Source organism: Diceros bicornis, chromosome 18 (assembly GCF_020826845.1).
Source record: "Diceros bicornis minor isolate mBicDic1 chromosome 18, mDicBic1.mat.cur, whole genome shotgun sequence".
NCBI classification, from domain to species: Eukaryota; Metazoa; Chordata; class Mammalia; order Perissodactyla; family Rhinocerotidae; genus Diceros; species Diceros bicornis.
This window is the reverse complement of record NC_080757.1, coordinates 647,970-675,385: the sequence shown is the minus strand read 5'-3', so window position 1 is coordinate 675,385 and position 27,416 is coordinate 647,970. Positions and strand designations below refer to the sequence as shown.

The 27,416-nt window shown below is 55.7% G+C and overlaps 1 protein-coding gene across 8 annotated transcripts in view; it reads right to left on the bottom strand.

Moving 5' to 3' along the window:
- Positions 1 to 27,416, bottom strand: part of MPRIP (myosin phosphatase Rho interacting protein) — a 140,906-nt gene that overhangs the window by 2,436 nt on the left and 111,054 nt on the right. For 4 of the 8 annotated variants that reach the window (XM_058559491.1, XM_058559496.1, XM_058559497.1 and 1 more), the window contains 11 exons: positions 26,129 to 26,238; positions 22,164 to 22,728; positions 20,125 to 20,241; positions 13,637 to 17,482; positions 9,733 to 9,880; positions 8,862 to 8,979; positions 7,500 to 7,659; positions 6,392 to 6,511; positions 5,506 to 5,592; positions 4,470 to 4,632; positions 2,882 to 2,967 (listed from right to left, as the gene is read on the bottom strand). In XM_058559491.1, the coding sequence (XP_058415474.1) occupies positions 2,882 to 2,967; positions 4,470 to 4,632; positions 5,506 to 5,592; positions 6,392 to 6,511; positions 7,500 to 7,659; positions 8,862 to 8,979; positions 9,733 to 9,880; positions 13,637 to 17,482; positions 20,125 to 20,241; positions 22,164 to 22,728; positions 26,129 to 26,238 (5,520 nt within the window). Of the gene's footprint in view, positions 1 to 2,297; positions 2,364 to 2,881; positions 2,968 to 4,469; positions 4,633 to 5,505; positions 5,593 to 6,391; positions 6,512 to 7,499; positions 7,660 to 8,861; positions 8,980 to 9,732; positions 9,881 to 13,636; positions 17,483 to 20,124; positions 20,242 to 22,163; positions 22,729 to 26,128; positions 26,239 to 27,416 lie in introns of all 8 variants that reach the window. The other 4 variants (XM_058559494.1, XM_058559495.1, XM_058559499.1 and 1 more) reach the window with 4 other exon arrangements.

Genomic DNA, 27,416 nt, shown 5'->3' with positions numbered 1-27,416 from the left:
CTGCTGTGCTCAGGAAGGCGGCTGGGGTGCAGGGTGACAAGGGGCAGCCCAGGAGCCATGTACCGCTGCACACTACAGCTGTTAGGGTGGAAAGGAAGCAAACCACACACAGGGCCTGCACACCGGGAGAAGGGGTGCGGCTGGCTCCCTTGGGGCTCCTTCTTCCCACAGGGCCGGTCTCTCCACCAAGTGCCTCTGTGACCCCACACTCCGACCACCAGATGGGGGCCTGCCTGAGGACCCCATGGGCAACATTCTCTCTGGTCTCAATCCCAGAAAAGCTGTGCTGCTCTGGGCAGCGAGCTTGCTCTGATTTTACAAAGGGTGTGGAGACTGTCTTCTTTTGAGGGAGGCAGGATACAGAAACAACAGACATACACCCATCCAGATCAGATCCCATGTCAGAAAGCACCAATGACGGGTTATTTCTGGGAACCTTTATCCCCACCGTCCTGTGGGGGCTCCTCACACAATCGGGGAGGACAGCACACAGCCTCGTGAGTGCCCCCCGACCCGCGCCACAGCCCGCTCCTCCCCGCGTCACAGCAGGGTCCCTGAGGATGGCTGTAAGGCCCCTCTCTTCCTCCTTGGGCCAGCAGGACTATCCCTGCACCTCAAGGGCTTTCTGCTTACACTGGAAACCTGGCCAAGCCAACGCAGACTCCAACACTACTGTGGGAAAACCCCATCCCTGGGCGGCTTTCCGCCCTTGTCTGGGTTCTGGCCTCTCTGAGAGCCTGAGGCCACCCTGGGGGCCCAGACAGACTTCTGTGGGTGTCCCGACAGTTTTCTCTCTCTCTGTCTCTGCTGTGCCATTTCCTGGCCAGGCAGAAAGGCTTCCCAGTGCATCTCACCACAGAGACCCTGCTGATGAAGCTTTCCACTGGTGCTCTGCCTTCTGTCCAGAGCCCCCGTGTACTCTATTTTCCCGCAGGGACTCGCACACCCCAGACACACGCTCCATCCTGATGGGGTGGGCACACTGCAGCAAGGCTTCCCTGGAAGGGTCCCGGCAGAAGCTGTTCGTTGCCCGTCATTTACAGGCATGGGGAGAAGGGCCCAGATGACTCACAGTGAATTTACAGCAGCTACAGTTCAGCCTCGAATGGAAAGTAGAATCTTCAATAAGAAAACCATAAACCAAAGAACAAATTTTCCTTTTGCAAAATAGAATGTCTTTCGTGTTTAAAGAAAAAAAGCCCAAACTAAGTTTTCAATCAAGCCTAAACCATATTTGGTTATAAGTGACACGGGACTGTAGAAAAATAAACAAACCCAAGCTGACCAGGTTTAAAATACTTGGATTTTCTTAAAGCTCTTCCCCAAGCAAATCGGTTTCACCCGAGCCTTGGGCTGAAGCCTCTCAGCGGGAGGCCAGAGGACACCGGGCTGTGGATCCTAGCCGAGGGCGAGCCAGGGCACCTGAGTACAGGGAGCCAGTGCCGTCTGGCCCTGAGGCCACGTCAGCGTGCCCTCTGCCGGGAGCCTGGCCCAGCCCCGCGTTCTTCCTGCTGTCCTTAACCTTCTCAGGGAAGAATGAGATCAGATCAGCTAACCCATCGAGCGTGCTCTGGCGTGAGCGACTGTGTGACCAGGACAAAGACGGGGAGCGTCCAGGCGTGGCGCCCGTCGTCCTTATGGTCATTTTCAAGCAGGCTGATGTTTCCCAGCCAGCACGTCAGTCCCCCCACTTCCTTTCCTTCTCAGACTGCCTTCAGTGGCACCCAATGAGAAGCTTTTGCTTTGTTTAAAAAAAAAGTGCTGGTGAATGCCCAGCCCAATCCCTTGCAGTCATCTTGCTCTACTGAGCCATCTTCCTGAGCTCTGCCCATGAGGGACCAGCTCCCTGAATGCCTGGGCTCGGGAAGGGGGTTTTTCAGCGATGGGAGACCCTGCTTATCAGTGGCCGCCAGGTGTCTGTCAAGTCCACCTCTTGACAGCGGGCAAGAGGGGTCTCCCTAGAGAACGTGGGGTGCACAGATCACTCGACATGCATGCTGACTGGTGCCAGGCGCCGCTCACATGCCTGCGCCCACCTGAGACGGTGGCTGTGAGCCAGCCTCCCAAGCTGGGAGGGGAGCTCCTCTTTGCAAGGGGTCAACTCTGTTAGGAGGTTACAGTGCCAGTTAACTCCCCAGAACCGGTTACAGAAATCTCACTTGGATGTGTATGTGCTTGCTGGAGCAGATGAATTTCAATCAAGTAACAACAAGGAGCTTGCTGTGGAGGTGTGAGCAGTGCATGCAGGCAGCCTCCCCCTCGAGGGCGGCAGGTGGTGGGTGGTGAGAGGTGTTTACCTACATGACAGGGGACCTGGAAGCGGGCTCGTTTCAGTTATCCCATGAGACCTGCTCAATTACGGACTGTCAGAGGAAAGAGCAAAAAATAAGACACACACACAATAAATCTGATGTGCAACATGCTCGTCACTCCCCACCCTCCGCCCGTCCTTCCCGTGGAGGCGCGCAAGGGGTGGGGGACGCACGCCGGGGATTTGCTACTGCATGGTCGGGGGGAAGGGGCGCAGGCAGCTTCCCCTCTGGAAGGCAGATGGCGTCAGCAGTAAACTAGGGACGTGTGAGGAGCAGTACAGACAGAGCAGGACTGACACAGGAGGGGCTGGGGTGAAACCCAGCCTCAGGCGTCCCAGGTGGAACTCGCCCCAGCCCTGCTTCTTGTAGGCCTGGCCCCTCAACTGTCACTGTTAGGAGGTGGTTCCCTGCTGCACGAAGGACACACACAGCTCGAAGCCACCAGAACTAGCCCAGCAGGGTAAGCGTGTGGGGCCGGGTGAGTATGGGACCATGGGGACCCTCGCGGAAGCCCGTGGTGGGCTCTGACCATGAGCCCCACACACCCGGGGGCTGGACCCCAGGCTCACCTTGGACCTGATGTTTCTGAGTTGCCGGCTGACACAGGATCTGTCTTTCTTCAAGAAGTCAGGGTTGCTTTTAGATTTCATTATATCTAAAGGAACACACAAATCAATTACTTTGTTTTCTAAAACCCACTGGAACCAGACTGATGTTTAAAAATTTCCCAAATTTTTATTGTTATCACCACACACTTATGACATTTCCCTTAACAACTTTAAGGGAATTCAAAGCCAATAACCATAACACACTCTAGATCTTTTCCAGAACAACTCAAAGCACTGGAACAGCTGGAGGACATCTGTGGGGGCCTCTGACTGCGGGAGGGCGGCTCTCTGCAGGAAAGGCTGGGGACGCCTCCCTCGGGGCTGCACCTGAACCGAGCACACCTCCTGACCCCATCATTCATCTCTCTCCGCCCTCCTCCTGGGAACCCAGGACTGCTATACACAAAAGAGTAAGACCAAGCCCTTCGAAACGTCCACCCTCACTGGACAACAACCCTTAATAGTTTGTTGTTCAGTCCTTTACGCTTCCTGAGAATGGCCACTTAAGACAGACAGACACTGGGTCACACCACACACACATCCTGTGTCTGTGGGGTTTTTTTAACTTAATATATTTAGGGATCTCTTTCCACGTCAAAGCAAAAACGTCTCCCCGATCTCTTTTAAGCACTGCACAGTATTGCACTGTGTAGCGATGCCATAGTTTAAACAATCCTCCATTTGATACAAACAGTTGATGCAAACAGAAGATTGTTCAGGTGGAATCCAGTTTTTGCTCCTGTATACAAGTGCTAAATATCCTTGTTTGCACATTTCTACTCACTTGTTTTTTTCAAAAGTTAAATTGGTAGTCACAGGCTGTATGCATTCTCCCCCTAATTCTACGTCTTCCTCTCTCGCTGTGCCCTGGCCATCCCGGCGCCTCCTCAGAAGCACCCACTGTTACCATTTCACTACCCTTCCAAAGTAAGTCTATAGTCAGATTTTAAGTTTTGCTACGTATTGCCTGGCTGCCTTCCAGAAAGCCCGCCAACTTCCCCTCCCTGCAGCAATGCAAATGCGTTTCCCCCAGCCACCCATCAGCACGGCCACGACCACTAGTCGACCACTAGTCTGTGGCTAGCGGAGAGAGAACAGTTGAACGCCTGGATATTAGTGAGTTAGGACATCTTTTCAGAGGGAGTGTCCTTCCCTGCTCCCCCCGCCCCACATGGCCTTTTGCAGGTTTTACGGTAAAACCCCAGGATCAAGCAACTCGTGAGAGCTGCTTCCATCAAACTATTGAGTTCTTTAGGAAAATGGAAAAATGCAACTTGTTATTACTATGAAAATATGCGCTGGCGGTGTGATTTCCCAGCAAAGCAGTCAGTCCAATGTCAGCTGCCTGCCCGCCTGCCGAGAGGAGAACGGTTTCCCAACCCAGGGAACCACGTGGAAGCCTGGGGCTGGTGCCCCTCAGCTGTTCTCTAGGAAGGAATGTGAGTCTCAGACAGACACAGGATTCCTCTGCTGTGAATCCAGCACCAGTAACTCTACGACCAAATCCCCACGAGTTGCTGAGGCGGCCCCCAGCGCCCGAGGAACTCACCATATCCTGACACAGGAGTGTTTTCGGGGGATTTTTCACCCAGGGCTTCTGTGGCTGCTTTCAGCTGCTCTTTCAGCCTGCTGATGTCACAGTCGGCCTTCGCCCTCACAATGCTGAGCTCCGTGTAGATGTCTTTGTACTTGTCACTAGCGTACTTCTTGTCCTGAGGGATAAGAGGACAGAGCAACTGGCAGTTACAGCCAGGTGAGGCAGTTATCTCCCCAGGCTGCAGCTTCTGGGGAATGACTGGGGCGCGCACTAGCAGCAGAGGAGGCCGGTCGACCCTGTTCTCCAGAGGCAGGAACTGGACACAGAGTAAGACAGGCACGCCCTCGAGTCTCTGTCCGGACGCAGTACAGAACCCCCGGGCTGCCTGCCAGGCTGGTGCGGCCTGGACCCCGAGGGCCTCCCTGTGGCTTCAGCCTGAAAAGCCCTTACTCTTGGATGTCCTAAGTGCCTGAATGGCCACTAAGGATTCTGTCATCTCCTCTCTGGTTCTGAGAACGCCCTGGAGATTGGCAGGCCTGACCAAACGCCCACTTCCCAGAACCATGTTTCTCTTGAGTCTCACTGCCTCCCCCCTCAAAGCACAGAGGAGGCAGTGAGAACAAAGACATGGTGAGACCAGCTGCGCTCCCCAATTTTACTATATCTGCTTGCAGGCTGGCGTTTTAAGAGAATTCAATTTTTTGTGTGTGGGGGGAAGACTAGCCCTGAGCTCACATCCATGCCCATCTTCCTCTACTTTACATGGGATGCTGCCACAGCATGGCTTGACAAGCGGTGCATAGGTCCGAACCTGGGATCCAAACCTGTGAACCCCGGGCCGCTGAAGTGGAGTGCACGCACTTAACCAGTGCGCCACCAGGCCGGCCCTGGGAACTCAATTTTGAAACCACAGTCCTCGTGAAAATGAAATCTACTTCGGAACAGTCTATGATAGGAGCTCACAGAACCTGTGAGTTCTGCAGCCTCTGTCCCTACCCCGCCCTGAGTCCATTCTCCAGGTCCCCACCCCGTGGTGATGTGCTATTACCCGCAATGCTGTCTGTAGCTCATCCTTGAGGGAGCTGATCTCCTGTTTTAGGTACTGTATTTCTGATTCCTTGACCCGCAATAAGACCTAGAAGGAGAGAGAAATCAGGGACTGACGTTCAGGAGCAAAGGGACTTCCAGAGTCTCAAGAGCACAGGCTGGGAGTCAGCAGAGAACTCCCTTCCACGCAGGGGTGTGCAGGCAACCTCCTTCTCACCCTCCACTGAAATGCAGCAAATATAATTTCAACACTGGTGACAGCTTAAACATTACACATAAAAAACAGAAACAAGAAGAAAGAAAGTGCTGACTCCTTCTGGACCTTAGAACCCTCTTTCTCACTCTGGGGTGAGCCTCCCAGGGCTGAGCCCACAAAGGCAGCCTATTGAAACTTTTGTTGAATTCACTCAGCCTCTCCCACATCATTTAGTGTGAGATATTTTCATGATGAGGTTTTAATTGAATGGGGAGAAATCTAAGTGCTTTCATAAGGACACCTTATATGTAAAAATCGTTCTGACTTAAAATGAACCCCCTTGATCCTCAGTAATAGGGCGTCACAGAATCTCAAGCAGCCGCAGAGTTCAAGCGGTCAGCGTTTGTGGCAGAACCAGAGGGGAGCAGGGTAGGTGAGTGAGGATGGGGTTAAAGGTCCTCGCGGCTTCACGAGGGGCCCTCACTCCTGCCGTGGATCCCACATTGCTGGCAGCTAACTGTTCTCTTTTGCCATCCTGGGGTGACTGGAATCTTCCCATGTTCTTCTTCTCCTGCTCCTCCAAGTCTTAGCCCTGCAGTGATACTGTAAGCTGGGGGCCACCCCTCGGTCCCCACTTGGGGCTGGTGCAGTGCAGAGCTGGGTAAAGAGGGGACCTGGCTCTGAGCGGTACCTCTAGCTCATAGGCGTCCTTGCCCTGCGTGAGAGGTGAGCCAATGGCCTCCCCGCCGGCGTCCCCGGTCAGCAGTGTCCGTAACCGTGCGATCTCCGCAGCCAGGCGGTTGTTCAGCTCCTGGGGGACAGCAACACAACCAAACAGGGACACTCAGCAGAGCTGCTTGGGGCCGCAGTCACACACTACCACCAGGACAGGCCATTTTCTTCCCAACAACAGGCAGAGATGTGTGAGCGCAGGAGGCTGTGAGCAGTGCTGTGCACACTGTGGCATTTTAGAGTAACAGGCGAGGCTGTCCCTGCCTGCACTTTACGTCTCTGCAAAAGCCGTTTACGTGGGCTCTGTAAGTATCTGTAGAATTGTGTATGCAGGATTCCATAATCCTGAACACCTTTCTGTCCCCAGAACTGGTGTTAATTCATTTTCCAATTTGTCCCATTTGAGTTTCTGCAGGATTAGGCCTCCTGCCACCTACTCCACTCACTTTCTGTACCTTCTTTCCAACTGACAATGGTCGGTCACCTCAGGCACCCGCAGTGGCTAAGCAGAACCAGTCCTGCCGGAGTGCCCTCATACAGGGCGGCCCAGGGCCACAGAGGCCTCGAGCCTGGACCAGGCCAACAGGTCTGTCTGCTCAGTGCTGGGGAGGGTGAGCAGGTGGGTCACGCAGACGGGGGTCCAATTTGGTACCCACAGAGAAGCTTCTGTCAAACTAAACCTACCTTGAGCCTTTCCATTGGCCAAGATTTTAAATGCACCCCAACTTTCTGAGAAAGCAAAATTTTAAGAGAATAATCTGACAAAAATAAACACCAACAGTGTATGTGTTGACTGGGAGATGTTTAAACACGATCCCAGCCTTTGGGATGGGAGACTGGGACCGAGCACAATGACCTTCCTAGGCCCGGCCCAGCAACGACAAGCAGAAATTCAGAGATGCTCAGGAGAAGAACCTGAGACATCTTAGAGTCTGCAACAGGGCTGGAGCCAAAGTCCAAAACGGCCCCGGCTCCACCACCTGTAGTGAGTTCCTGTCACGGCTCTGTGGCTCAGCGACCTGGGGCCACCTCGCGGTGAGGCCCGGCCCGCTCCAGCACAGGCTCACCTGATTGTGGGCGTTGAGCTCCTGGTTCTCGCGCTGGCACTGCCGCAGGGCCTGCCGCTCGGCCTCCAGCGCCTGGGCCAGGTGGGCGTTCTCCAGGCACTTCTGCGAGTACTGCTCCGAGAGCACCTCCAGCTCCCGCTGCACCGACTGCAGCTCCTCCCTGCGGAGAGCCCAGCACTCACGCCTCTGCCCTCCCCCGGGCCCAGGCCCTGAAAGGCTCTGCGCCCCTCGGCAAGACTCGAGGGCGACGAGCCACGAGAGGGCAGACCCTAGGCGTTTTGTTCTCAACAAGTTTGTATCCAGCTAAATAAGGGAACAACTTAAGTACCTCAGGTTTACAGAAATCTGTTCTGAGGACCACTCCCCAGTCCTCCTTCAAGTAGCTTAATAGTCCCACATACTGCCTCTCGTGACGCCAGGGGAGAATGCACTCACTCCTGCCAGTGGTCATTTGTTGTCAGCACTAACTCTGGAGGCGACCTGTGTCTGATAACCCAGTACCAGGCTCTGTCCACGCTCAGAAAATTGAAGCCTCAGGACACTGTTCTTGGTCACCCTGAACTCCTTGAGAAGGGCTGTTTCTCTCACTGGTGGAACCAAGGACGAGGGGCCTCAGGGCGAGCTGTCTGGGCCCCATGTACCTGTCACCCCCTCTAGCCGCGGTGAGCATGACAGCACAGAATGGGCGCCCCGGAGAGGCAGGGACCCTGATTCTATCATGTTGCAAAGACCCCCCAGTAAAGGCTAGCTCTGCATGGCTCTCGCAGCGGCCAACTCAGCAGCTCCTGGTGGTGCTAGTCCCACTGAGGGAGATCCCGAGTGGCTGTGCTGGTGTGCTCTTCATTCTCTCGCCTACGGAAAGGGACTCAGCACACATGCTTTTCCATAAACGACAGATTGTGCCCTGCTTCTGCCACACAAGCCACAGAGCATCGGGCATCAGGCACCGGACCCTCTCTAGGAGGTCACCTCCTCGCGCGAGCTGCTAAGGCAGCAGCAGCTGACGGAGAGGGGGATGGGCTCTGAAGTCAGTCTTGAAGAACAGCTAGTATTTGTAACACTTCCTTTGCCGCATCTTGGTCTTTAGATGTGAGTGATTAGTTTCTGTTTGCTTGCTTCAGTGACAGGAAGCACACCTGGGCCATGAGAGCCGGCGGCTCAGTGACCCTCGGATGGCGCTCGGCCCCTCGGGAAAGAAGGATCTGGGCTGCCTCAGCGCCATGCGCCTCCACCAGCGCCACCTCAGGACCTGCAGCTTTGTGGCTCTTGCCAGGACACGGGGAAGGCGTTGCTCCCCTCCTGAAGGGGCTCCCTCCAGCCCCTCCCACCAGGGCTGCCTCCCTGGGCAGGAGGCTGACTCACAGGTACTGCCTCCGCAGGGCCTCCACATCTGAGTTGATGCTGCTGATCTGGGACCGCTGGCTCTTCTCCAACTCACGCTCCATCTCCTCCCGGTGGGCGTTCTTCATGGCTTCGATGGCTGCAGGCAAGGACATGGCCGTCAGTGCCAAGAGGCTTGGGGGGTACAGTCGACAGCACGGTGATGTGTGCCCACTGCTAATACTGAACCCATCAGCAGGCAGGCTGGCCTCTCCCTAACCACTCCTCTGAGGGAGACACAGTGGGGCAGAATTCCCAGGGAACCACCCCCAACAAAAGGGATGCAGGTGCATTTTTTTGATGTTAGAAGAAAACCAAACTAATTAAATAAACATGAGTTTATACAATAAACAAGCTTTCAGGTTGGTATATTTTCTTCCTTGGTACTAATAAACCACTGTAAAGTATAATTATATAAAGGAAGGGTAACACAGAACTGATGGTGTTGTGCTTGCTCAGGGCAGAGCACGTTGGCTGTGACAAAGCTTTTTTGTCAGGTAGAAGCTACAAAATCTCTGTGCTCTGCTGTTACGGGGCACTCCAGGCAGAGACGGTCTTATGCTGACAGGTGTCTGTCAGGGAAATGCCACTGATCAGACTGACAAGGCTGGGGCAGCCCCTCGTGTGTAGCCGGGTGTGGGGGCTCTAGGCTTGCAAGCTCTCAAAGGGCTCCTAAAACTGGCCTTTTCCTCGGAGAGAACTGTCTAAGAGGAATTCTCTTGGATAATGAAGCTTAAATTGCAGCCAAGAGGCAGTGTGAAGGCCGCTCATTGCTCTGAGCTGTACATTCAGCTTAGAAAAAGTCTGCCACCTGTCCTGCCTTAGGTTAAACTGGCCACTAGGCCCACCCCACCTGAGATGGTGGCCGCGGTCTCCTCGGCCAGGAGGCGGTCCTTCTCCTCCCGCAGTTTCTCCAGTTCCCGCTGGTGCTGCCTCTGCAGGTCTTCAATCTTCTTCTGGTGCGTTTCTTCCATCGCCGCAAACCCTCGCTCGCATGTGGCCTGCACGGTGTAAGAGGGACTTGATTGACTTTTGTTTCTTTACCTCTGAGTTGGGTGTGTTGTTTAAGAAATAGACCAGCAGCCCTGCCCTTCCAGGCTCCCTGGTGTGGACAGCACACTCTCCACAGCTGAGCACTGGGCCAGGGGGGCCACCTGAGGGCTGTCTGCAGACTCCCACTGGTACTACTGGGCATATTTATGCCACCACAGCATTTAGAAATGGGTGTTTACACCTATAAATTCTGTCTTATTTCTGTGATTGTTCTGAATCTCATTTCTCCATGGAAAGAGTTGGTATTGTGGGTAGGAAGAGGTTGCCCTGGAATTTACAATAGCCAACCCTGGACCTTGATAGCATTCCTGCCAGGTGGGACTAACGAGAGGGAGGGAGAGGAGTGAGCTGCAGAGGCTGTCTCTGTATACCATACCCCCAGTGTGAGGTATATAGTGCGCAGCTCTCAGAGCCAGGCACAAACTGGGCATTTCATGAGCAGTCGTAAACAGTGGGGAGTCTTTGTCAGCTAGAGGGAGCCACGGCCATGCTGCAGATGAGGGTAACCCAGGAGGACGGGTGTGTGTGTGTGTGTGCGCGCGCATGTGTGTACACACACACGCACAGAGCCAGAGGCCCTGCACTAACCAGCTGGCCACCCTCGCCTGGTCATTTCACCTCTCAGGTGTCACTGAGGGAACTGGATTAGGCTATACAATCTCCTCCCTTCCAGCCTGCGTCCTCCTTCCTTTTTCCTTTGAAGGAGTACAAAGAGGGGCATTAACTAGGGACTCCACTAACTGTCCTGAGACACAAAACAAAGGAACTGCTCTCCAAACTCGTCTGTGCCTCATTACAACCTGGGTTGGTTTACCACCTGGACATGAGTGGGGGGTAAGGACAAGGTAGGCCTTGAGAAGGGATCAGACCACCCTACACATGCACACTGGGAAGGCGATATTTGAGGCTTGGCTTCTCAGAGTCACTCTTATCAACAGGGCAGGTGAGCGTGTCACACAGCCGTGAGGGGTGCTATGTGCAGCTGTTCTGTGTATGGAAGCACACTTTCTGTCTAAATCCCTTGCAAGATCTGTTTCAGAGTAGGGATCAGGCCTTTCAGTGATTTTTAAAAACTAGAAGAATGTGGCCATGTTACATTCCAAATGCAAGCATGGGGGGGCTACCCCCTCACAACCCTATACTATTTGGTCAGTCTTCCTGCACATGGATTCAAGAAACCAAATCATCACACCTGGGTGTCTTTACTTGTGCCTCACAGTCACTAGAGGCCTTTCTGAGATCCTCCATTCAGTATTTTCAAACTCAGGGTCACAGTCTGGACTTCACTGCAACAGATCTGCTGTACGGGGCACACGGTCTTAACTGCCGTCCACTAGTCCCTGGGCATTCCTTCTCCCAGTGGCTCCCATCTGGGAGCCAGCGGCCTCCCCTCCCCACCCTCCCACACAGGACAGCTGGAGGAAGCCTAGAGCTGTGGCCCCAGCCCCAGGCTGGCTCCAGCCCCTCGCCTTCCCGCCAGCAGGCTCTGCTTCACACATGGCTTCTCAGTGAACACACAGTTAGTAGGTCTTATAAGGGTTAGTTTGATTTGAGTGCTTCAGACTACAGATAAGGGTCAGAATTCTTCCTACAGAAACTCTGAGGTATCTTTAAAGATCGGCTGATTCCTTGAAGAGCACATGTGTTAAAAAATGATTAATCTGTAAAGAAATTTAAATGTTTAAGCCAATAATCCCTGGGATCAATAAAAGTTCCTCAATGACTACTTTGCAGAATCGTGAGGGAAGGTGTCAGCCTGTGACTGTCAGAGGAGGACCCGGCAGGCCAAGACCCCAGTCTGCCTGACCCGGGTAAAAATCTGCACCAAGTCAGAGCTCTGACCCAGGCCCCTCAATAGTGCTGTTGGTTGTAATTTTTGCATGTCTCACGGGGTCAGTGAGAAACCTGCGGATGGGCTGGATGCCCACAGGCACAGGACAGAGGATGCATGGAACAGGCAGTGGCCAAGCCCCCAGAGAAATGCTACCAGAGGCCCGCAACCCAACCTGCATCACTGATGGGGCCACTGGGTCCCAGCACAACCCCCGGCCGGTTTGTCAACACAAAGTAGTTTTCTCCTTTCTGATTTCTTGCTCACTGGTGGTACGATGCCACGGTCTGGGCCTTATCTGTGCCCAGCCGCCAGACGTGGGGCTGATAGTGCCTCACTGTGCAGCAGGCTCTGGGCAGCAGACAGCAGCAGCTCTCCATGCAGGGAGCAGCCCTCGGCTCCCTGTGCACCTGCCCAGAGCCCTGTGGGATGTTGTGGGCAGCTGCTGGGCGCTCTGTGGGAAGGGCACTGGGAAACAGCGCTGGTGCAAATCCCTTTTAAAGGCGCACCTGGCCCGTCTGATGCTGCGTCACCTATACTGCGTGCCACAGGGGCATCTTCTGTGCATTTTCGGAAAACAGCCCTTGAAGCTTTTTCACGATTCATAACGGTTCTCAAAAGGTTTTGACTGGCTTGGGTAAAGGACAGTGAAAATGGTCTCTGGGCCGCCCGAGCGACCACACGTGCTTGTCTCTGGTCAGTGGGCTGTGTCGTCAGGCCGAGGCGAAGCACACACTGCTGACCCACCGCACATCTCGTCCTCTCAGAGCTAGAGGAATGAGCTGCGGGGGAACAGAACCACGGGATCCTGCTGAATAGCAGCATCAGCAGTGTTTGGCAGGAGCAGCAGAGCAGCTGTCTGCAGCCCGGAGCCAGCTCTGCACGCAGGCTGAGGCGGCGCCATCTCACTGGAGGCCTGACTGGGGCTGGAGTGCTCGTGAGGAGCCTGGGCATTTACTGGTGCAGCTCTGAGGGACAGAGAGAAGCCCAAGGCGATAATGCCGAGGAGCTCAGAGGCAATTCTGGGCAGCCACGTGCACGCACGCAGGCATCTCTGGTTACAAAGGCAGTGGGTGAGAACCTGGACGGCTCCATATGGCCCAACGGCCCAAGGGGCCTGGGAATGTCACCCTTGTGTGCCAGGGCCTAGGTATTTTGCCTAACGAGGCAGACTGTGAAATGGAGTGCGGGGGACAGTTACTGAAGAAAGGCCATTTCTCCAAGCTCCTGGGGAAGCAATACTAGCGGCTGAAAGCCATGCTGGGTAGAAAAATCCTTTTTACATTGAGGGCCCATTAAACGCCACTTCCCCACAGAGAGCTGGGGTGGGAGAGTGACTCTCGACACTGTCTTGTAAATATTCCTGTCTTCTGGGAACCCCAGCTCTGCTCTCTTAGGTATAGACAGAAGGAGACGACCCTCTAAGGGAGTCTCTGGCAGTCTCTCCTGGGCTCTTCCCCTCAGGTTTGGGTCTGCAAGGGCCTGGAGGTGCAGGGTTCTGCAGGGGTGGGAGAGGGCGAGGCCAGGAGGGGGAGAGCGGAGACCTCCCCTGCTGGGGGACACAGGGATGCTGCTTGCTTCTCTCCCTCTCTCCCAGCAACCGTCTTCTCCTCCTGCTAGTCCCCTTTCCCGGCAGGGGATGTTGACCAGGAGGCTAGACCCTTGCCCAGGCCCTGCTCTGAGACCACACCAGAGCCAGCGAGGAGGCAAGGGAGGAGCAGGACGTCGACTCGACTCTGCTTGTGCAGTAACTTAGAGCCAAGAATCGTCTCCCAGCTCCACCCCGAGAGCCTGATGGCCAGACACTGGCGCCCCCCCAAGTAGGAAAATGCCTGTCCCTCGACTGCTCTGCAAATGAACGATGCTTTGAAACCTTCAGGTTCTCAAAGTCTTTCTGGTACTTCTCCCGCAGCGTGGCCGCACTGCCCTCCAGGTCCTTGTGCTCCAGCTCCTCCCGCATGACGTCCATCTGGGCCTCCAGCTCCTGGATGCGCTCTCTCAGCCCCGTCATGGCCTCGGCCTCCCCCGCAACCGCCTGCAGAGCACCTCTGGGCTGGTGAGGGCTGCTCGGAGGGCTAGGGGCAGGCAGGGCTTCCGGGTGCTGCGTCTGGCAGCAGCGGAGGGCCTCCTGTAGGCACTGCAGGCTCTGTGAGTAGTGCTCCTGCAAGGTCCTCAGCTCTTCCTCGTGGATTGTCTGCAGCTCTTTGATCTTGAGTTGGAACTTGTCCTCCAGGGTCTGCATCTGCTCCACGTGGTGCCTCTCCATGTCCTGCCTGTCTCTGACGGAGGCATCTAGCTGGCTCAGGACTCTGCTGTGCTCGGCCTGCAGCGTGTTCTCTGCTCTGTTCAACTGCTCCACCACACACCTGATCTCCTCCTCATACCTCCCTTGCAGGGCAAATATGTTCTCGCTGTGTTTGCTTTCCACTTCTTCCAGGCACTTCTGCTGATGGTCCAGCTGCGTGACCTTGGCCTTGAGCTCTGCGTTTTGCCTTTCAACGATGGCAATCACCTCCAGGTACTCGCTCTTCTGCTTCCGCAGCAGTTCCTCGTACTGCTCCCTCAGGGCCCCAGCAGCTTGCTGGTGCTCCTGGCAGGAGGCAGCCCTGCTCTGCCGGGACTCCTGGTAGCACTGGCGCTCCTTTTCATACTCCAGCCGGATTTTGCAGGCTGCATAACACACCTGAGCCTGAATAATTGCATCTTGAACTAGTAACGAAGAATACTGACCGAGGCCTCCCAAACAAGTGTTATAGGAGAGATTCCGGGATGCCTGGAGAAGCTTCTGACAATCTCTTACCGACTCCACAGGGGGAAGTGAGGTTAAAGCCGCAGATATCTCCCCTAAGAGGCTGGCCTTATCTTTAAGCTGCAGGGCGAGTTCCTCCTGAATAGCAACAAGGGCCCCAGGGCTCTGGTCGGACAAGTGAAAGGGCTCCTGGGTGCCAGCTGCGTCCTGACGACTCAGCATTTCTCCTAACAGGCTCAAGTCCCAGGACGCCTGTGCACCATCTTCAACGCCCGCTGGGAACTCGAGGGCTTCTGAGACCTGCTGCATCACTCTCTCAAAGTCAGGGGTGCGGTAGGCCCCAAGGATTTCCCCCAGCATGCACTTGTGCTGCTGCAGGGCTGTCCGGGTCCCCCGGAGGGTCTCCTGGACGCTCTGCAACCTTCGCTGGAAGGACTCCCTCACCGACTGCACAGCGAAACTGAGCTCTGCCCTGACCCACGTGGCGTCTGCGAGGGCGGGGACCAGGGCCTGTGGGATGCTCCTCTGCCCCCCTCCTGATGCACCAGTTGCCTCTCCTGCAAGGGTCCCCAGGTGCTTACTCAGGGACTCAACCTGGCTCCAGAACTCGCCATCTACCAGCACCTTCTTAGCCCAGGTGTCTGCTGGGGCCCCAGGACAGATGGCAGCACTCTCAGACTCCAGTGGCAACTTTCCTGACTGAGCAATCTCGTGGAGAATGCGTGAGATATCTGATGTTGTGTTTTTTAAAGAGTCTGCTATTTGATTGATCAGTGAGGCTTCCAAAGCTATTTGATCAGAAAGGAGCTTCAGCTGCTCCTCCTCGGTCAGTTCAGGCTGGTGTGGTGGCTGCTGCGAAGTCGCCTTCCCTCTCTCCAAGAAACTTCCCTCCTCTAGCTGAGCGTGGGCCCCACTGTCTGTAGGAGCTGGCCAGTGGTGCAGGGCCTGGATGGCGCTGGCCAGCGCGCTCTCCACGCTAGCCAGGGGGCTCGCTCCTACATCCTGCACTTCCTCCTGGCTGGCCCCCGGCAAAGATCGGAGCTGTTCTCGGCAGTTTTCTAAGCAGGCTAGGGCCTGACTGTTTTTTACCTGGAAGTCACCAAGCTCCCCGACGTGATCTTCCACTACCTTCGCCCTCGCCTGTCTTTCCTGCTCCAGCTGGGAGGCCAGTGCTCCGACCTGGAGCAGGCTAGCATGGAGCTGCTCGCGCAGCCGGGCCTCAGTGCTGGCCCACTGCTGGTGCAGCGCAAGCAGGGCCTCCTGGCTCTGGCCCTGCTGGCTCTCCAGCTTCACTGTCACGTCTTTGAGCTTCTCCTCCGTGATGTAGAGTTTGGTCTCCAGGGAGTGTATTATGGAGAGGTAGGTGTCAGAGTCGCTGGTCGCAGGGAGTGAGCTGGGGGTGGCCTCTGAGGACATGCTTTCCTCCGAGGGCGACCGGTCCTGACTGGTGTCAGAAGACGTGCTGCTGGTCCAGGTCTTCTCGGACCCATCGGGGTGGGTGTACTTTTGGCACTGGATTGTGGAGAACCGGATTCTTTGCCTTTTAACACCGGGTACTCCTGGGTCGGGTTTTGCCGTGCTCTGCAGGTGCCCCTCCCCGTCAGGCACTTCAGACTTCAGGGGCACCACGCCGTCTTCCCTCTGGGGGCTGCTGTCGCCACATTCCTCTCCTGGGGCAGCCCCCGGGTCCTCCTCCTCAAGCACCGAGTGTGGTAAACCTGGGGAAGCGCCCGTGGCAGGGAGCTGTGGGCCTGAGAGCGCGAAGCCAGCCTCCTCTGCTTCTTCCAGGGAGCTCCGAGGCTCCTCTGCGTCCTCTGAAGACACCTTTGCAAATGTTCTTAAAATCTCTTCCTTTGCCTGGAGCTTCATTTCTGTTTCCTCTAAGCTGCTCCCCAAGGCAACCATTTTAACCAAAGCCTCATTGAGGTCCTGATCTTTCTTCTCCAGAACTTTCTCATGCACTTCCTTGATGTGCTTCAGCTCTTCCTCCTTGTCTTTCAGCAGCGTGTGCATGCTCTGGAGCTGGCTGGCCACCCTCCTGTAGGAGTGCTCCAAGCTCTGGTAGTCTGCCTCTCTTCCCCTCAGCTTCTCCTGAAGCTCGGCAAGGTCCCCGTCAGACAGGGCCACGCGATCCCTCAGCTCCTGGAACCGCTGCCTAATCAGGTCCCGCTCGTCCCTGAGGCTCTGGACGTGCTCGGCCAGCTTCTGGATGCTGGCCTCCTTCATCTCCAGCCGCTCCTCCAGCCGGCGCACTACCTCGCTGCCCTCACACTTGGCGCTCAGCTTCTCCTTCTGGAGGACCTCCAGCTGCTGCTCGTGGTCCTGGAGCTGGTCCTCGTAGGCGCTGGCCTTGTCCTCCACCTCCTTCAGGTTCCGCAGCAGCACCTGCTTCTCCTTCTCACAGCTCTCGAGCAGCAGCTCATAGTTCCTCTGCAGCTTCTCCTCCATCAGCCTCTGGGCCTGCTCACTGGCGCTGAGCTGCTGGCTGAGGTCGGCGATGCGCTCCTGCAGCCTCTGCACCTCCTTCTGCCGGTCCCTCTGCAGCGCCTGCTGCATCTCCAGGTCCCGCAGCTCCTGCGTCTTCTCCAGCAGCAGGGCCTCCGCGCTCTTGAGCTTCTGCTCGCTGGCCTGCAGCTGCCCGCTCAGCGCCGCCTCACTGTGCTGCCACTCCTCCAGCTGCTCACGGACCTTGTCCTTCTCCAGCCTCAGGTCGCCCTTGAGCTTGGCCAGCGCCTGCTCCTTGATGGTGAGCTCGGCAGCGGCGTTGCTGAGCCTCGCCTGGAGGCTCCGGATCTCGGCCTCGTGGTGCCGGATCGCATCCTTGGCCTCCCCATAGCTACGCTTCAGGGACTGGATCTGCTGCGTGATCAGCTCCTGGCGCTGGCACTGGGCCTCCAGCTCACTTTGGAGATCTTGGTTGACTCTATGGAGCCTCTGCCAGGCACCGGATGGGGAGGTGGCCACTTCAGTCTTAAAAAAACCGATTAAACACTGGTTAGTAACACTCGGGCCTCCCAGTTCTGAGTGTCACACCTCTGGCCAGGGTCAACCACAGAAAAGTTCCTTGGTGGGTTTTTGCTTTTTATCCTTTGCACAATTTTTTTTTTTATTAAACAAAAATCCAACAAATCATCTTAATTTTTTTGGTAAGTAGCTGCTTCTAGGTAAACAGAAAACATGGACAATAACATCGAAACAGCTCTAACTGAACAGCTTCTAGAGAAATAAACCAAACAAAACTGAATAATGGAGCACACTGATAAGGAAAACGAGGACTGAAGAACAAGGGAGGCCAGGAAGGAGGACGGGGAGGAGCAGAGCGTCGGCACCTGCTTGTTTGTCTCGGAAAACAAAGGTACACGGCTCTAGACAACAAACCCTAAAAAGCGCAGACCAGGGCTCGGGTGACGTCACTTCCTTCTAGGACAGGGAGAGAAGGAAGGGAGGAACTGCTGGGGATGTCAGCAAGGTGACATGGAAACATTCTCCTTTGGGAAGTGGAGCCCGTCCTCTACAGTGACAAGAAGAACTAATCTCTACCTGTGAGAAGACAAAACGAGGGGAAAACAGAAACCATGGGGTAAAATGATAATCAACAAAACAAACAAACCTTTGTGGAATTAAAATAAGAAAGTGAAGCATGCAAAAAATAAAAAACACAAATGAAACAAAACTCCCCAAACTGAAAGGCATGCAGAATAGACAGAGCTAATTAATGTAAGAAAACAAGAACATGAACAAGAGTGAGAAGAGCCCAGCCTAAGGATCTGGCCTGCCTGTGGCTCCCTCTAGGTCTGCTGGCAGGGAAGCCACAGATGTGACACTCAGGTACCTTAAGTTAAAGTCACACTCCACACTCGACTCCAAACCATGCAAGCTCCTCCTCCCAGCAGTTAGCACAGCGTCTACCCCGAGCAGCCGACTCCTCCTGACCCTTAACCCCAAAAGCCCCTTGCTCATTCAGACTTTTGATTATTAGCATTTTCAAAGCACAAAGGGGGGTTACAAGTAACCCATGATTAGACCTAGCGGGAAAGTGTTAAGAGACCACTCTGCGAAGTGCTGACTGACGGGCTTCAGTGCAGGCTCATGCAATCATCTAAGCTAGACATGGAGGCAGGTTCTTAGGTTAGCAATGTGCAAAATCTGCTGCTAGTATCTCTACCACCTGGCATGAAGTGAATTTGTGTAGGATGGGGGCCCAACCAAGGTTTGAAAAGATGCTCCCCAAACCTAGGGGGTCTGTACAAGTGACCCAGAAAGCCCTGGAGTGAGACATGTAGAAAACAGGGATGCCCACCATCACCAGTTCCCAGTGCCTGAGAGTCTGGACTGGGCATGGCAGTAACTACAGTTGGAGGGGCTAGGGGGAGGCTCCAGGGCACACAGGGCACCCAGGGCCATGTTCAAAGCTGGGGGAGAAAGAGAAGGCACAGGAAACAAAATCGGTGTGGAGAGAGGCGGAGACAGACTCTGCCAGAGGGTCTGTATGCTGCCCGGGACGGCTCTGATTGAGAAGGCCAGTGCACTGCAGTCTGGAAATGTTCACAAAGCAACGTATCACAGAGACAAGATCAAGTCTACAAGGGTAAGGAGGCTGACGCTGTGCAGTAGGGGTACCAGCCTCTACCAGTCAGTGGCAGGATCCTGACTCGAATGCCCTGTCCTTAGGCTTGGCTGAGAGCTCGAGTCCTCCATTCCATCATTCCATCTTGCTGTTCCCCAGCAATCACTCATCAATCACCTCTCCCCACCAGCACATCAACTCGACAGGGCAGGAGCGTGTTGTCTGGTACCCGAGAACTAGAACAGGGCCTGGAATGCTGCAGGACAGTCAGCCTGTGCTGGCCTGCCCCGTCCTGGGGACCTCCTGCCTGGCGAGACATGGCAGCAGTGCCCACTGCTCTGTGAGCCTGCCTGCTGGCCAGGATTCTGGCACAGAGATCTCTGGTGGAGGATGCTGGGTTTGGGCTCTCAGCTCAGGACTCGGGCTGCTGCCCTCCTCATCCCCGCTCCAGGCTGCCGGGCAGGTTGGCTCGGGGCTGGGTGGCCACATTTTCCCCCTGAAACTTCAGCCTAGGCAGAAAGCAAGAAGCAGGGCCTCTAGGCTTGTGGCAATAGCCCCAGGTTGCTCTGTAGGTGTGGTACAGACACAGTCAGGAACAGGGAACCAGTTCTAGCTCTGCCACTAACTTGGTCGTAAGGCGGCACTTGGCTGGCTGTTACTCAACTTCTTCACTCTGTCAAATGGGCCTAATACTGCTATCGTGAAAACAATGAGAAATGACATGCAAATATGTGGTGTTTATAATAAATAGAGATTGGGTACTTTGAGAGCCAAAAGGAAAGATAACCAAGTTATTTTGCTAAAAAAACAAGACACAACCCTTAGATATAGAGGTTTCAGGCAGATTCTCCAAAATGCCATACTAGGAGGAAAAATAAACAGGGTCCACTGCATTGAGAGCCCTAACCTGTGGCTCACTGCTCACAGGACCTGGGAGCGGCTGCCCCCTGCTCAGCCAGGTTTTGCACATTCCTAGCCTGCCTGGGTCCTTCACACTGAAGCCCCTGAGTGCACCCTGAGGGCCGTGGCAGCCCCTCAGCCCTACCTGCAGCACGTAGCCCTCCCGGGCACTCTGCTCCCGGCCCAGAGCCACCCTCAGCTGGTCTTGCAGGAGCCGGTTCTGCTCCAGAAGGTCCGAAGCCTCCTTCTGGCTCTGCTCCAACTGTTGGCAAAAAGACACATTTTTAAGCAAAACAATGGCAACCAACAGAAGCGGCAGCACAGCACAGGCGCATGGTGGCGTTTCCGACTCTAGCTGGCCTGGCGCGCACACGGGTTCCTTTGCTGGCCTTCCGCGTGTCCACACTGCAGTGGATATGCAGACCTGGTCTTTGTCTGCGGCACGTGGAACTGAAGGTGCCAGCTCAAGCCGTAAATAACACCAGCAGACTTGTTACCCCGGGTACCCACATCACCTTCACACCTGCCTAAGGACCCAGCGTGCAGACCCCACCAGGAAATTCGGGTTTTGTGCCTGCGTCAGAAGGAGGACTGCTCCGCTGGGTCTTTTGGTTCCCGCAGTGTGGCCACACAGCCAGTGCCACCCTGAGGCGGGCCTCACCCCAGGCCCTGCCTTGGCTTCCACCGAAACAACCCTGCTTCACCAGCTTCATACGATGGATTCCATCCAAGACTCTGTTTGCAGAAAGGGCTCCGTGGGAAGCGAGTAAGCCACTTCACACCCCTCCTGCTTTCAATGGCTTTGAATCCAGCCACTGATACATCCACCTCTTCCCCAAATGTGCCCCAGTGCCTGCTGGCAGCTGGGCTGTGTCGACCACCTGCCCTGCCCTGCCCAGGGGCTGTGGTAAGTGGGGAGCTGGGTGTCAGCCGGTGGGCAGGGTGTTGCCAGGCTGTGCCGTGCTGAGAGGCATGGAGACCCGTGACTTCCCAACATTGCCATCCAAAACAAATTTACGGTCTAGTGTGTGGCCTGCTGGCCGGAAGGCTCATTTTGGCAGTTTAGAGCAAGGAGTTTAAACTGTTATTTTATTGCATCTGGCCTTTCTTATTATATTATATAAATAGGCATGGAAAATAGAAAAAAAAGCGCTGATGCTAGTGATAAATGTCAGCCTTGTGAATTTAACAAAACAGGAAAAAGACGAGAAGTGCAGGCAGGCCAAGGCAGCACATCTTTAACTTGAATTCGGACTCATGTCCAAGAATACATTTGAACCACGCTGTTGAGAGCTCCTAAAAGGCAGGTACGAGATGCTGCAATCCTTGGCCACGGAACTCCCTGTGCAGACTTAAATCCACCGTTGGAGTTTCCCAGACTTGACTTCTGGATACGTGTTCATGATGGAACATATTAGTTACAAATGCTGGGACTGGCTTACTCATCTCTGTGTCTGGGATGCTCTGTGGGGCCTGCTCTGGAGAAAGCTGTGCAGCCTCTGCCCAATGCTGACCTACAGGGCCTCCTTTGCCTCGGGGCATGGTGGAAATCACCTCTCCTCCACCAGCGTCACCCACCCAGGGCCTGTTTTACATCCTGAACATCTGGAATCCAGCCTCTGCCTCCTGCTGCCTGTCCTGCGCCCCCGTCAGGTCTCACTGACGGTCACCAGACCGCCGTGAAAGCACTGGGACGAGACTCTGCCTTCAGCTTCAGCCTGTCTGACCCAGGGCTGCCTGGTGCGGATCGAAACCTAACTCTGCTCATGTCTCTCTCCCGCCTAAACTCTCTAATTGGTGCCTGAAACAGGGTAGACAAGGCCCTTGCCTGGACCCTGCAACCCCGTTAGCCTAGCCTCTGGCAAACCCCAGCTCTAAATGGCAATGTCCCTGCCGCAGGGTGAACTCCTCTGTCTTTCTGGAAAGGCCCGGTGCTCCCTCCCTGCCACCCTGCACAAGTTGGCCCTCTCCCGTATCTCAGCACCTGCACTGTACTCTGAAGTCTTGTCTCTCTGTGTGTCTGTCTCCCTGAGTGGTCTGCAAGTCCCTGAAGGGAGGGACCGCATCTCATCCAGTGTTATGTGGCTGAACCATGCAGGCCACTGCAGGGCCCAGCAGGTGCTTGGGGAATGCTGCTGCATGGAACCTGCCCACCCGTCCACCACGGCTGCCCCTGGCTGTTACCTCCTTCTCCAGCAGAGAGGTCAGCTCGTGAGTGGAGAGCCGGTCACTTCCGTCCTCAGAAGAGGACAGGTGCAGGGGGGCAATGGGCACCTGCTTTTCTTCCCGGAGAGGGGTGGTCTCCACCTGATGCCATCGCTGCTCGATCTCCACGTGGACGTTCTGCGTCTTGAGGTCGGCGGCTGGGGGCAGCCCCGGGCTCCGGTCGACCTCCATCCTCAGGGCCGCGTCGTCGGCGCCCGACCCATCCACGGCGTCGAGCATCCCAAAGCGCTTGCGGCGTTCTTCCCGCCGCCTGGCGCGCTCCCGCTCCAGCTCGCCAGGCTCTGCCTCAGGGCGGGTGTCGGAGGGCCCGGTGGCGCTGGCCTTCTCCTGAGCCAGGGCCTGCTGGATGGGGCGGAACTCGGCCCAGTCGAAGGTCTTGGAGCGCCCCTCCCGCCTCCGCTCCCGAGCGCGGCTCCTCTTCTGCTCCGCATCCGGCTCCCCGTGCTCCCCGTCCTGCTTGTCGCTCAGCCTCGGGCAGGCCTCATAGGAGGAGCTGCTCCGGTTCTTCTCCTCCGGCAGTGAGCTGGGGGCAGGGGGCAAACAGCCTGTCAGGTGCGGCTCCTGTGACAACCGCCCACCCAGCAGAGGGCCCCGCTCCACTGCTTTCACCACACTCTTTCTATCTCAGCTGCGGCTCCACGGGGCAGGGTAGAAAGGATACTCTGTCGTCATGTCCTCGCAGGGAACCCAAATCAGGTTCCGAGAAAGGACAGGAGAGAAGCAGCTGCAGATGGCCCAGAGGTTTCCAGCAGGATAATACTAGGAAGGTCCCCTAATCGAACAGCTGCTGTAGAAAAGTGTCACGGTGGCCTGTGCCCAGATCATAAAGCAAAGGGAGTCCCTGCCCCCACCCCGAGCCAAGGCCAAGAGCCCAGCAGGCTGCATGGGGCATGACCACCATCTAAATGAGGTCATGAAGGAGGCTGACCCTCTGTCATGTGTGCACTGGGCAGTGGTGACAGAATGAAAGAGACCCAATGTTTCTCTCGAAAGGCTCAAGGGTTTTTAATAAGTAAAGAGCATGGTCAGGTCTGTGTTTTAAGAAAACCACACTGGTGGCTGACGTGACAGATGGATCAGAGTGACAAGACCAAGACCACCTGTGGGCAAGTGAGACAGATGGTCCAGGTGGCACCCATGAGCCTGCACAGAATGTGGTGACCCACTCTGGAGGTGAGTGAGGAGCGGGATGCTCAAGGGCAGCCCTCCCACCCCCGCCCGGCTCAGCACTGAGTCCATGCCTTTTCCCAATCTGCCCCCAAGCAAAGACTCCTGAAGAAGACCCAACCCGGGCAGGGGTGGGGCATGGGGCTCCAGTCATAGCAGTTTGAGGCAGAGGTCTCTAGGCTCTGTGGACAAGCCCCCGAGACCCCCAGCCTGAGCAGAGTGGCCACGGGTCCCACCCAAGGCCTGAGAACAGAGTTGGAAGCCACCTGGGGTCATGAGGGCCAGCAGGGGGCTCCAGGGAACACCTGTATTTAAATGGGGGTCAAACAAAAGGGAGCCTGTGAAAGAGGCACTCAAGGAAAAGACAACGGGGTCCCCAGCACCCTCTGGGCCACCCGGCCTGGCAGCTAACTGGTAACACTCAACGGCTTCAGAGTGGCGGGACCTGCAAGCTTCCACTTGAGGACCACACATGCATCTGAGTAAGAATTCTCCAGAACGGATCTTTCAACACCACTGAACTGAGAGCTGGCCCAGGCTTACGACCGTGTAAGGTGTCAGACAACACAGACAGCCAGGACCCGCCACTCTCTCCAGGAGAGGGAGCCCCTCCGGGAGGCCCCGAGATCCCGCAGACAGGAAGCCCCTGTAACTCCCCACCACAGGCGCAAGGGGACTACGGCGTGGTTTGAACCTGCACCTCTGACGTTTGTATCTGTTTCTAATTCCTTTCTGGGACTTGGCCTTGCAGCACTAAAAAGTCCATGTTTTCCTCAAACTATGAAAGCCCACACAGAACAAGCACAAAGGCTGAAAACAAGCTCGGGGAGGGCAAGCTTCCTCCTAACTCTGAGACATGCTAATTCAGAGATAAATTCTAATTATCGCCACGTTAACCTTCCTACACAAACCACACGCCTGGTCCCCGGGGGCCCGAGTGGAGCCAACAGCCGAGGATGGAAGAGAAGCGTGAACGCCCACCTGGTAAGCGTCTCTCCTGAGTCATGTGCGCACATGCGTGTGTGAGTGCATCCTTCACACGTGTTCTGGGGCCAGAGCCACATGCCTGCCCTGCGACACCCCAAAGCTGACTTCTCCCAGAGGGACCCTCACTCCGTGCATGGGGCCAGGCCTGTCAAGCAGCCAGGGCCAGCAGCTAGGAGGCCTCAGGCTCTCTCGTGTCCACTGCCTGTGCCACCCCCGCCTCCCGGAGCACACACAGCAGCCCTGGCAGAGAATCCTGAGGTGCCTTTCTTGCTTTGCTATGAGGGCATCCTCAAGATGCTCGGAAAGAGTGGTGGGCTTGCACAATTCTGGCCTTTGCTCCTGACTGGGAGAGAGCCAGGGGCAGCCGCTGAGGCCGCTGCGGGACACAGCCCCAAGAGGGAGGGAGTGCCCCTTCATCTTCGCATGCAGGAGGCGTGCCACTAATGAACAAGCCAGCTCCCCTAACAGGATACCTGAGAGCTGGCCCTGGCCACCAACTCCGGGTCTTACTGACTCAGGAACAACCAAATATTCTGTTCATTTAATAAATGAAAGGATGGGCCGGCCCCGTGGCTTAGCAGTTAAGTGCGCGCGCTCCGCTACTGGCGGCCCCGGTTCAGATCCAGGGTGCGCACCAATGCACCGCTTCTCCGGCCATGCTGAGGCCACGTCCCACGTACAGCAACTAGAAGGATGTGCAGCTTTGACATACAACTGTCTTCTGGGGCTTTGGGGGAAAAAAATAAACTAAAATAAAATAAAATAAAGTTCAAAAGAGGAGGAGAGAGACAAATACTGTATTTCAGGATATCTCGAATTAAAAAAAATAAAAAATAAAATAAATGAAAGGAATCAACAAACGATGCCAATAAACACAGGAAAGAAGGGCTAAAGAAAAGACTTAATTTAGGTTCCCTTCCTGCCTTCTTGTTTGAAGAGGTGCAACATCACCTGGAAGGAGGCAGGGACATGACAAAGACTGGGCGTGGCCACAGCTGCCAGACTGCGGAGGGGCACACACAGGCACCAGGGACGCTGCCTGGGTGCGACCTCTAACCCAGGAAATACGCCTGAAGAGTCATCCAAACTACACGGCCACACAGCCTGAAAAGCATGAACAAGAGGTTCTGAGGACAACGGAGGCTCGGAAGCCTCTAGGTGAAGACAGCAGAGTTCTGGGCATCCCAGAACCAGCCCCCAACACCGGAGTCTTTCCCTCTTTCTTTTAAAATGAAAACAGCAGGTTTCCAACCTCAGGGCAGGGGAGGAAGGTGCACAGAGAATCACGGGTCTACAGACCACGGAGTGTTAACCTGGGGAGAACACACCTTTCCAACTTGGACTCCAGCACCATGTGTTTCAAAGAGAAGTTTTTCCTGGTTGCAAAGAAATCCAACAGATGTAGGAATGAAAGGCAAAAAGACCAAGAAAAAGAAACGCTATGGCAGCCTATGAATGCGGCACCCAGGGCCGCCCTCACCCACCCGGAGCACAGTGACCAGAGAGGCCTGCGCCCAGGCCAGAGGGAGACTCTACACGAAGTGTGGTCCTGGCTGTGGCATAAACACTACCTGCGTGGCTGCATGGGCCAGGCCAAAAGGAGGAAAAGGAACCTGAGGCAGAAAAACCCGGCAGCCAACAGGAGACTGAGGGGGGCCAGCAGATGGTGGGACAAAGGAGGCTGTGCCAGGGGGGGCGCGGGCTCGGGTCCCAGAACAACAGATCTCTGCAGGAACGAGGCAGCTCCCCGGGCACCCCGACTGTCTTACCTTGTCACGTCTGGGGCAGAGGTCGGGTGGACATGCTTCATGATGGTCTGGATCCAATTCCGCCGGATTCCAGATGTCATGGCAGAGAGGGTGAACTCGCCCTCTTTTGTCTACACAAGAGACAAGGCGTTATCAGTGACCATCACCTTCCCACCCTCAAAGGAAAGTCCCTCAGGGAGGACGGCGGCTAGGTGGCTGTCCTAGGAACCTGTTGTGCCCCACTCGGGATAAAAAGCAAAGGAAAGAGCAAAGCTGTGGACGCAACTGCTTTCATGGTGAGGCTACCTCAGGGTCTCCCTCTCTGTGGGTCCAGCAGGCACTCACTGAGCACCTGCGACATCCACACACTGAGACGACTTGCCCTGCTCTTGAAGGAGCTCACAGACTTGTGGCAAGAAGAGAGTGTGACCGACAACAAAGCCAGCGTGTGGGGAGCAGTGGGAAGGCAGGCCCACAGCACAGGGGGCTGAGCCGGGCCTTGTGGGGTGAGGAGGATCGGCAGGTGGACGGGCAAGGGATGCACGTCCCAGGTGGGGGAACAGTGCGAGCCCAGGCCCAGCGCCGTGCAGCCAGGCACAAGAGGCACACGGGTGATGGGGTGGGGAGAGAAGCGGCACAAGGCTTGACAGGTGGGTTGGGGCCTGAAGGAGGCCACGTCCGTCAGGCTGAGAAGAGGCAGAGAGACCTGCTGGGCAGCTAGGGCAGTTGTCCAGGTGATCAGAAGGAAGGTGGTGGCAGAGGTGACAGAGAAAAGGGAGGTTCCAAACAGATAAATGAGTTGGCGTGCACAGTGCGTCACTGGTAGGATGTGGGGAGGGAAGGGGTGCTTCTAGGACAACCCCTGGAGCCTGACGTGGGTGAGCTGGTGGGGCATCAGTCAACAGGGACGAGCACGTCTGTGGTGGCTGAGGGAGAGGACTTGCTCTCCATGGGGACAGCGTGCAGACATGAGAGGAGGAGAACCAGACAGAGGAACCGAGAATGGGCAGCATGGCCAGCGAGTGAACAATGGCCTCTGGGACGGTCCCTGGGTGGCCCTGCCTGGCACCGCTCAAGAAGGGGAGGGTGGGCAATCTGCAGGAAGTCCATGTACCTGCTTCTGCATCCACAGGCCCCTGGCTCACAGAAGCGAGGGTGCCAGTACTGTTGTTTAAGCTGCTCAGGTTACTCATAAACGGACCCGGTGAGACACATCAGCAAACCAGCTGATACAAAGATGAAATCACCACGATGGTTTTGAGACTGGCACTGGCATAGCCAGGGGCCAAACACAAGAGACTGCGTGCCG